The sequence below is a fragment of the Rattus norvegicus genome, chromosome 8, assembly GCF_036323735.1.
Source record: "Rattus norvegicus strain BN/NHsdMcwi chromosome 8, GRCr8, whole genome shotgun sequence".
Taxonomy (NCBI): Eukaryota; Metazoa; Chordata; class Mammalia; order Rodentia; family Muridae; genus Rattus; species Rattus norvegicus.
Genome location: NC_086026.1, coordinates 12,971,759 through 12,982,818, shown reverse-complemented (window position 1 = coordinate 12,982,818; position 11,060 = coordinate 12,971,759). Strand labels below are relative to the sequence as shown.

The window sequence follows — 11,060 nt, the reverse complement described above, 5'->3', positions numbered from 1 at the left end:
CTTCTTCAGATACATAAAGAACACAATATATAAAAGAAAAAGTAAAGTCCTTGTTAGTACAGAGGATTAGGGAGGTATGTGACAGCTGCACGGTCCCATTCATGGAGAACCTGACTCCATTATACCTACTAACAGATCACCTTTCAGATGTTCAGCACACAGTGTGATTAATGTTCTCAGCAGTAATTACTCTAGGAAGCAAGGAATGGTTCAAAAATAAAGTTCTTTATTAAACAATAAAGTACCCATGGGGATGCATCCTCTCACCTAGTGTACCGAGAAGCTTTCACTTCTGTGCTCAGGTGATGCTCTGTGGTTCATTAAGAAAGACATCTATCTGCTGGGCTCATCTCGAGCCACAGCACATGCAGGAACAATTCATCATTATGACACATAATAAATTAGGCGAGAAATACTATTTTACAGTGTTGTATATGTCTTGTCATCATGATAATCAGCACAACAGCCAGCTGTTGCTCTTCAGTGTGTGTGTCACCGTCCTGGCATTGGGGTCAAACTCGAACTGTGATGATCCACGGAAGAAATAAAAAAACCCTGTAAACACACATGAGAACGATGATGACACTTTCTTAATCAATCATGGTTATGACATGACTAAGAAAGGATATGGGCTGAGGCAGGAGGGTGTGTACCAGTGACTCTGCCTGACACTGAGCAGCATGATTTGCATGACTTAACCCACTGACGGTTTCTTATCCAAAATGTTTGCCCAAAGTGAATGAGGACAAACTGAAAATTAGGAAACTTTAAACATTTCCCCAAGCCAGTAGCCCCAATAAATGGCCGAGTGAGGATTTCATTTCATTTCTCTGCCTATGAAGACAGTGTGCTAAAACACCAGAATATACTATTTCTAAACAGATAGAATCCAAGGGATTTTAATAGTGAAGAGTTTCCTCCTTTCTTTCCAGCCTCCCTTGCACCAAGTAGTTCTTAAATCACAGTGTGGGAGGCAATGGACCTAAGAGAACGAGACAATGATGAAATTTATCCAAGGTTCATTTCCTTTTTATGTATATTATGAAAGTTACTTTAATATTACTGTCAGTGTCATAACTGAAGCTTAACAGACCCCTCCAGGTATACCCTCAGAGGGATTGAGTGAATGTTTTGTTTTCCCATAAATCATTACCAGCAATCAAATTTTTTCCTTTGAGCACATGAAATGAACCTATTATCTATTTCCTAGTGAAGAATGTAAATAATTTCAGATTGCAGCAGAATCCCAGACACAGTTGAGGAAAAGGCAAGAAAACTTGGTGGAGAATGCTACCAGCCACCAGCCAGGACAGTAGGACCCTGTCTCACAGTTGGTTGTATCTCATATTGACATAGTGGTCAGAAAGACAATGACTTCACTTTGAGAATGTCTTAGTGTTATAGAACAGAATCTTGGAAATTGTTAAAAAGAAATGAAAACTTTAGACGAAATTTGCATCAATTACAAAGTTAACAATTTTAAGGATTTGAGATAAAAAGATACAAAGCAAATGATTTGAAAGCTTTTCAATTTCTCACTTAATTATTGACATTAATAACCGCATCAAGTTTTGATCAGTCAATTTTATGTATACTTTGGTAAGTTTTAGGAAATATTAAAATTTTGTGGGCAAATATTTATTGTAACAGTTTTATATAAAAGTCTAAGAATATTTCAAACAGCCCAGCATATATTTAACTGTGATACCATAAAATACCCAAAATACCCTTGTTGTCAATGATATGAAGTGCTTCTTACCAAATGCATGTAACACAGCATCAACTTGTGGCTCAATTCCTGGGAAGTCATCTGTTATCAGTCTCGGGAAGCCTTTATCCATAAGCTGTCTTGTCTCATCAAATCTACAGCAAATGAAAAAATACAGATCCATACTGTGACAAGTCCCATTGACTCAGTGTGATGTGGTGCTAACAATCCTGCATGGGATCCTATGATAACTTTTCTAATTGTGCAGTGCTAAATAGTTTTTGTGTAGGAGGGTATGGTAACATTCACACTTCCTGGGCTTGCAAGCATCTCTCATAGAGTAATGAATGAGCTCCTGAAACAGGGACATCATGCTAAAGTTTATACAGATTCCACGTATGTACCTAAGGTCAATTTTCTAAGCCTGGACACAGACCTTATGGATCTACCTGTCATAATGCATACAATCTATATAAACAGAAGATGAAAGCTAAGTTATGACACTTGGCTAAAAATAGACTCTTGGTTTGTACCACACTAGGATCATCCTGGTAGAGCCTCCAGTCTGCTGCACCAAGCTTTGAGAGCAGCCTTAAGATGAGGGACAGTGGCAGGGGAAGGCAGTATGCCTGTGGCCCTCCAGTTCACTATTCCTCATGGCCAGTGATGCACACTGGAAAAGCCCTGTTTGTCAAGTTGAATCATTGTCTTTTACTTAATCAGAAAATTTGAATTTTGGGAACATTAGAGGGCATGCAGGAATCCTTCAAAAGAGAGAACTAACCTCCGGAATTGTGCTCTAAGCAGAGTTGCCCAATGTAACTCACCTCCAGTATTTGTCACCTACAAAGAAATACGTCTTCTTCTTCTCCTTTTCAAAAACAGCTGCATCAATCTTCTTCACGGTGGGAGGAAAGCCAAGAGTGTGGATCCTCTTTGGGTAACCTGCTTGGACTTCATTTCCTCGGACTGCCCAGAACTGACTTCCTGTTGAATAACCACACCCAAGAAAATTTGTTCAAATGAAGCTAATTGGTTTTAGAAATGAGAATAGTGAATTGTTGCGATAAAGATGAAAGCCAAAGTCTTGTTTTTTCATAACTGCCAACTCTGTGCTTAGGACATCGCAGGTATTTAAAACAATAGTTCCTGGTTGAGTATGTTGGCACAGACCTTTAAGCCTGACACTGGGGAGTCAGAGGCAGGTGGATTTCTAGGGGTTTGAGGCCAGCCTTACCTACACAGTAAGTGAGTTTGAGATCATCTGGGGGTACATACTAAGACCTTGCCTTAAAAATGATACTTTCTGAATGAGTAAATAGTAAATGAAAAAATAGATGAACATGTTCACTGTCTTTTCTGAGTTCATTTTTATGTATTTACTCTGTATTTATATCAATTACTTATTCCCTATGAGTTATCATAACCATTTCTTATAATGACCACTTAGTCTACACTTCTAAGACTTCCCTTAAAAGATTCACCTTATAAGGCAAACTTGTTGAAGCTCAGATTTGTTTAAAATGCTCGTTCACAATCACCAATTTTGATCTGTTCTCATTCCAATAAAACATCTCAAATTTAATACAATGAAGAGACTTCATAGTGCAAAGGCGTTGTAATAAGATTTCTTTCAACAAACTTTTGTACAGTTCTTACCTTTAAAAATCAGAACTCTGTCCTTGTTATTTGCCTCATAGGCAGCATCTAAGCCTGAAGGAAGAGAGGGCCAAAATGCTGAAATCAAATGGAATTCAGGCTCGGGATTCCACTGGGTTCTACGCCAGAAGTGCCTGTAATATATGAAAACCACAATAGTCTTTCTCTTTAAAAACACTAAGCCTGGGGAACAGCCTTCTGCTTGATGCTGCTTCATCTGCAGCAGCAGTGTGCGCTGGAGTTCTACATGAGATTCCAGGCAGTGGATACAGCCCAGGTTAACAGGAACATTCACCCTGTTCCAATAAAATTCCTCAGCTCGATTCCACTCAAGAGTATGTAAAATATTATATATTTTAAGAATTTTAAAATGACATTTATCTTTTAAAATGTGAGGACCTTGGAAGTCAGTACAAAAAAATTGGTGGCAGGAGGTACACATAGGTAGGGCTCAGGGACAGCACAAATGGAAGGGATTGTTCTTACATCTTTTGATACTACTTGAGAATTCTGCATGCACATGAATCATATTTTCTAAAATGAATTAATTGAAATAATAGCACTTCCTAACAAGAATAAAGATACTTGTCTGGTTCTAAAGATGGCTGGTGCTTTTAGAAGTTCTATGAGTTATGATATATAAGAAATGAAAAATAAAAATAAGGGACAGACTTCCCTGATTGTATGGATCTTACATTCTACTTTCCAAAAATAATCATCTTCTGGGAGTCTAAAAAAATATTCTGGACAATGCCAAGGGGGTCTTTAAAAATACTCTTTAAACCAGAGCTGAATGATTTTGAAACACGCCTGAAATGTATTGTTTATTATATTACATTTATTCTATACATTCATTATATCTAATTTCAAGTTTATTTTTCTTTTTGAGCATTGAATACCAGGAGAGTAGCTAGGAAAATGTTTTTGTCTAACCTGTCTTTAAAGAATAGGAATTCCCCTCTCAGCATGGTGACTGCATCAAAGGACAAAGCAGGATCACATTTGACTGGGGTCTCAGGTTTTGGAGAGACAGAGGGCACAGGAACCACTGTGGCATCAGAGGAGGGGCGGGCTCCTGAAGGGAGAGAAGTTTAGAAAAAGCAAGTATTAGTAGGTCAGGGAAGCATGAAACAATTTACAAACTATCCAAACTTCTTCATGGTGTTTTGAGATGAAGCAGTGTGTAGATATTTGATCCTGGGGCCAGAGAGAAGGCTCAGCTGGTAGTAAAGGAACCTGCTGGAGGCCTGACAACTTGGGATGTCTCATGTCATCACCACACAGGACACATATGATCAAAGGAGATAACCCACTCCCACAGGTTGACCTTCACATGTATGCCATAGTATACACACACAGGCATGCATAGCGCTTGCTCTCTCTCCCTCTTTCTCTTTCTCTCTCTCTCTCTCTCTCTCTCTCTCTCTCTCTCTCTCACACACACACACACACACCACACACACGCACACACACCACACACACACACACACACACACACACACACACACACACACACACACACAAATAAAAACAAAGCTTTCCTGAGACTTACTGAATCACATTCTTAAAGAGCACTGACTAAAGCAAGCCCACCCCAGGCCTCTTTTTCTTCATGCTCACCATACAGGGATTGAATGCCCTCTATATCATCCTGAGAAAGGCGAATGTTGGCTTGGCTCGTGGAGAACCTGTAGACTGGGTACATCAGAGATTCTTTGTTGTTTGAGTGAAAGAGACCCAGGGAGTGACCAAGTTCATGCGCAGCAACCAGGAATAAATTGGTCCCTGTTTGAGAAACCACAAATGTTCAGAGTTTAGCAGTTACTATTCCACAAACAAGCACTTATTGCTCATGCCAACCATACAGGGCGTCCTTGGGATTCCACACTGATTTTTCCTTCTTTGTGGGCTCACTCGATGGCATGCTGCCTACTAGTCAGATGTTCACAGTTGACTTGAAGTCAGTGTATAAGACAGTGTTTCACTAACTGCTCTGTAGTTGTCCTCTCGCTTAAGATAGCTCTTCCTGTATCTACAGTGTTAAGCCTTGTTTGCAAAGAGATTTCTTTGGCTGGACCAAAATGATTCACATGCAAGAAACAGCAATCTTTACTGTCTAGAAACCAGAAGCTATTGTTAAGATTTAGTAATGAGCTGCGTTTAACCACAGTTTAAATCAATCACAAGTTGTTTATATATTCTTCAACTTCTGAAGTAACAAAACCATGGAGAATTTCATCACCATCATGAACATCTGATTATTATAAAAATCTCCCTAAGTTAATGGAACAGATAAATTCACAGTGCATCACATTTATGAAACTTCCCAAAACTAAATTTTAGAGAAAATTAGCTGTGTGGTAATTGGAAGTGCCATTGGAAGACCCCACAACTCAGTATGAACAGAAACATCTATTACTGGTTTCTGCCATGAGCACAGCTGGACTCAGACCTGAAAGGGCTCTGTTGGCACTCAGTATCAAGCAGGGGTTCATGCAGTTAAAGAGAAGAAATGTTGTTCAAACAAAAGCAGATCATATCACATGGCACATGCTGCAGGGCTGCCCAGTTAGTAAGGACAAACTTCAGTTAATGTTTGCTTCTCTGAGAGCTCAGGGCAACATGGAGGGTCTCAACTTACTCAATGGCATTCATTCATTAATCACTACTGCTCTATTATAGGGGTGGTCAACAGTGGTGAATAGCTTCTACTTAAACCCTGTCGGATGGCACCCACTATATTGTACTTGGGGGCAAGGAAAGAGTCAGCTTACATGGTTCATTAGTGATGGTTAGATGAATAGCGCGTCAGTTTGCCACACAGCTAATCAGAAAGTGCAGCTAGCAGAACATTCCATTTGAGACTTGCTCTAGACAATCAAGCTATTTTTAGAAAACTCATATATGACCCCATCCTACCTGAGGGTCCCAGTGACCATTTCTCATCATCATCGAAGTGAGCATCTCCATAAAATCCAGGGCCAGGTGGGTAGGCATGAGCCAAGCTCTGTCCCACTCCATCAAAAGGGTAAAAGTCTCCATGTTCTGATGGAAAAAAATGTACAGAAATGTAAGTATTAGAATTTCCTCTAGCCCCTTTTCAGAAAGAGAGCAGAGGGGCTGTGTGGCTTGACTATTGATTTCTCTCAAACTCCAGATGTCTAAATGTAATCTTCTGTATGACAGGAATGCTAGGCAGCCATGGTCTTTAGAAGATGGCCAGGGTGTGAGTCTCTGTGGATGCTCAGTGCCTAGGGGAAAGAAGTTGGAGGGGGGCCCTCGTCTGCTTTTGCCACAGGAGGTAATATAGGTGCCACCTAAGAACACACCAGCCGGAGTCTGACCACCCCGTTATTTTATTTTCTCAGGTTCTGGAAGTCTGAACGATACATTTGTGTTGTTTACAGATTTCCCAATGTGAGGTATTTTGTTTGAGTGGCCTGAACAACCCAAATATCAGATGAATGACTATACATCTGCATTACCTCCAACTGCAAAGGAGATCATTATGTCAGCCTCTCCTTCAGAGATCCTGGAGAATGTGAGTGGGGTCACCTCCTCCCAGACCTTCAAAGCTCTCTCAATGGCAGAATCCACACTCTCTCTTGGTAAATCCAGTGTATAATTCACAATCCTGGATGAGAGAAATCAGAGAAGGTAATCTTTGTTTCTGTGAGGCTTCCAACACATTTTTTAATGCTGTGTGAATATTCTGGAGCCGTTACCTGTAGGAGATGTGGTTTTTCCTCCATTTGGGTGAACCTGGAAAGGTACTGAAGCCACCGACGTCGGGAACACCACACCGGGGCTTGTGCATCATCTCCACAGTGTTCGAGTCCAGCTTCCCTGTCATCTCCAGCCCAAGGAACTTCTGCATTTCTTCAATTTTTTTGACAACAGGACTACTGTCCTTTCTTTTGAAAAATTGTTTCTCATTTTTTCTAAAGTTGTAGTATTTTTCTAGGTATTGCTAGTGGAAAAACAACCATAGTTTTAGAATGATTGCTATGAAATATAAACACTTATACAACAAATCTCAAGATCGATTTTACTTATCCCCAGTTTAGTGAAAGAAGACATAGTTCTTCATTTGATTTCTTCCTGCTAAGATGCCTCATTTTATTATTTCATTGCAATTTAATTTGCTACCAAAGTAAATATGTTGGCATGAGTATATGAGTGCATTAAATAGTAATCTATATATATCTAAGTTTTTTATTTCCATCATTAACACAAACCTGTCAATGTTGAGTATGTTGGATAAATTCATTTTTCACAAATGAAAAATTAGAGTATACTTTGTTTCTTGAAATTGTAGGAGATAAATAATATCATGTCCTCTCTCCTAAAGTATTTTAAGTTACATAATTCTAACACAGGAGCGACCTCATCCATTTCCTAGTGTCCTCACATATGCTGCTGTTATTTACCCTGAGTAACTATGCTTCCTTATTGCCTCTTTTCTGTTAAGATGGAGTTTCTACCTCTTACACTTTGATATTTTCCAACACAACTTCTAATTGACTTAACTGCTCCTGTAGGAAGACTAAGGGGTTTGGGTGTGCCTCCATTTGGCTAAAGTGGATCCCCGCCACTGACTGATTACCTGAGCAAGATCCATGGTTGAGTGGTCTTGTCTCACTGCCCCATGCAGAGGATATGCTGAGCAGATCGGAAAGCACAGCAGCACCAGGATGGCCAGTGGCTCCATAGAGACAGCCTTTACCTTCTGTAGCACCTAACTTCCATATCTTCCCTTTAGCGGCTACTCTTTTATAGGGTGTTTAGGTCACTAAGCATGACTCATGTGGGTGCTAATTTTAATCTGAATGACTGCAAGTGCATTCATAGGATGAAGAGGATATCTTACATCAGTGAATCTCTCAACCTACTAAACTTGAAAGAATGCCTAATCTCAAGGATGTGGCTTCTGTGTTTATAAAGAGGAAAAGGAACTGAGTGGGTAATTAATGTTTGTAAAATATTTAGATATTTGGAAAAAAAAGCAGGACAACACAAGTAAACAAGTAGAAGCTCTTAAAGAGGAAACAAAAAAATCCCTTAAAGAATTATAGGAAAACATAACCAAACGGGTGAAGGAATTGAACAATTTAAAAATGAATGTCCAGGATTTAAAAATGAAAACAGAAACAATAAAGAAAGCACAAAGGGAGAGAACCCTGGAGATAGAAAACCTAGGGAAGAGATCAGGAGTCATAGATGCAAGCATCACCAACAGAACATAAGAGATAGAAGAGAGGATCTCAGGGGCAGAAGGTACCATAGAAAACATTGACACAACCATCAAAGAGAATGTAAAATGCAAAAAGCTGCTATCCCAAAACATCTGGAAATCCAGGACACAATGAAAAGACCAAACCTAAGGATATTAGGTATAGAAGAGAATGAAGACTCCTAACCTGAAGGGCTAGTAAATGTTTTCAACAAAATTATGGAAGAAAGCTTCCCTAAACTAAAGAAAGAGATGCCCATAAACAGACAAGAAGCCTACAGAACTCCAAGTAAACTGGATCAGAAAAGAAATTCCTCCCATCAACAGCTACAACAACAACAAGAACAACAAGAACAACAACAACAACAACAACAAAATTAGATATTTTGAAAGCAGCGTAATTTTTTAAAATGTGCCTTTGGCAGGCAAGGAGTGAACAGTTTAATGGAAAGAGATTCCAATGTGACTGAGGACTGCTGCCTAGGAAGCTGTAATGGCAGAGTCTTCATTGCTCGAGTCCTTGGGTACTGAGAAAGCAGTCAACACGGACACTCTCCATTTCAGAATGATCACTATCAGCATATACTGGCTCTGTAGTAAAGACTTGTCAAACGGAAATCAGTTAATTGCATATTAAATGAAAATACTCCTTCTACCTCTGTCTTCCTTTTTGCTTTTTAATTTTTATTCTTTTCCTTTCTCCCAAAATACAAATGAGCTAGACTGAGGTTTATAGTGCATTTCAAGCCCTTTCTCTTCACATATCATTGCTAATAAGCAGTTTCCTCCCTTGACCAAGCAGAGTGTTCTTCAAATACAGAAAGCCTGTAGTTAAGTCAAAAAATGTAGTGGTGACTTTTTCAGTACCATCTACACCCTACTGGGGAGGTAAGCATGGCAAAAGAAACCTCTTTAACTGGGAGGCTCTGAGGCCTTTGAGCCACAGCTTGGGTGAGGGATGTGTGCCCTTGGCCAGCTAAATCAATTTGTGGCTTAGTGTAGGTACTACACAGAGAATATGCCAACCTGAAAATTCGAGAGACAAAGAGGTCGACAGATTGAGACCAAGTCAGCTAGATAGACCTGAGCAAGTGTGTAATTTCACCCCATGATTGCTTTCCGTGTGATGTGGATAACCCTGTACCAGGTCTCAGTTTTTATGTGTACTTCATGCGGGCAGTAAGCTTCTTTTTATTTTATTCCCGAGTTGTTAACTGATAGAGCTTGTTAGCCGGGCAGATTCCTAACTGTGCCTGAGGTGCTGAGTCAACTTGTTACGAGATGCCTCATGTTTGTTTGAGTCATTCCTTTATTGGTGATGGCACATCCTGCTGATGGTTCTTGTGGATCAGAGGCTATGGTTGTGACTATGGTTGACTAACCATGAAAGGGTGTGCCTCCCAGGATTGTTTTTGGTGGATAAATGAACTCTACTTTAGGCCACCACACCTGCAGGAGATTAATAGCTTGGGGCTAAGGAGTCCTGTTTATTTTTAAGTAAGTTATTATTTATAAAAGGTACTGAATATTTATAGTGTAAAGCAAGCAGGCATATGCAGTTCATTAAGGCAAGGTGCAATCCTAGAACAGAGTTCCTATTATGTGAGATTTTTAACTATGTGTTGTTTGTAAACTGAGGAGCAACCCGAGAAGGTTGAGATTAGAATCATAAAAACTAGAGAATGATCTCACAGAAGGCTAGCTAATCACACTTACATGCTCAGTGGGTTAAGGAGGGACACAAGGACCTCCCTGGGAAGGGTAAAGAGAATAGATTCAGCTGATGAACTGGATGGGTGGGAACAAAGGGTTCGAGTAGTGAGGGAGGAGAAAATACTGGAAGAAAAGACTGGATTTGGGAGGCGTTTTGGGGGCAACGTAGAAACCTAGCACAGTGGAAACTCCAAGAGTAACCCTAACAAAGACCGCCAGTGACAGAGACATGGAGCCTGAATCAGCCATCTTTTGTAACCAGGCAAGGCGTCAAAGAGGGACTGGGGCACCAATCCAGTCACAGAACTTCCACTTACAGTTTGTCCTGCCTGCAGAATGTTCTGGAACCAGAGCCTAGCACCACAGAGAGTTCATCGAACAACTGATGGGAGCAGACGCAGAGGTATACAGACAGACATTAGGTGGAGCTCTGGGAGTCCTGCTGAGGAGGAGTAGGAAGAATCAGAGGAACCAGAGGGGTCAGGGACACACCAGGAGAACATGGTCCACAAAATCAACTGACTGGGACTCAGGGTGGCATGCAGAAACCAGGGAGCCTGTGAGAGTCTGACCTGGGTCCTTTGAATATATGTTATGGGTGGAACTTGGTGTTCTTGTGGGAATCCTAACAATGGGAAAGGGTGGAGGTGTCCCTGACTCTTTTGCCTACTTGTGGGACCCTTTTCCTTGTACTGAGTCTTGATGTGATGATGGTATATGCCTGGTTTTATTGTAGCAGAGTTTGGT

The 11,060-nt window shown here is 40.4% G+C and overlaps 1 protein-coding gene across 2 annotated transcripts; it reads right to left on the bottom strand.

Annotated features, from left to right (window-relative positions):
- Window positions 1-205: 205 nt before the first annotated feature.
- On the bottom strand, window positions 206-8,112 carry Mmp10 (matrix metallopeptidase 10). 2 transcript variants are annotated; one of them, NM_133514.2, is made up of 10 exons: window positions 7,974-8,112; window positions 7,093-7,337; window positions 6,853-7,001; window positions 6,287-6,412; window positions 4,988-5,152; window positions 4,301-4,442; window positions 3,368-3,501; window positions 2,536-2,695; window positions 1,760-1,863; window positions 206-555 (listed from the first exon to the last, which is right to left on the bottom strand). In NM_133514.2, exons 1-10 carry the CDS (start codon window positions 8,076-8,078, stop codon window positions 455-457), a joined length of 1,431 nt encoding a protein of 476 aa, NP_598198.2. In that variant the 5' UTR covers window positions 8,079-8,112; the 3' UTR covers window positions 206-454. The 2 variants fall into 2 exon arrangements, with proteins under 2 accessions (NP_598198.2, XP_038936637.1); XM_039080709.1 differs by having other exon boundaries at window positions 207-555; window positions 4,301-4,439; window positions 7,974-8,087.
- Window positions 8,113-11,060: the final 2,948 nt, after the last annotated feature.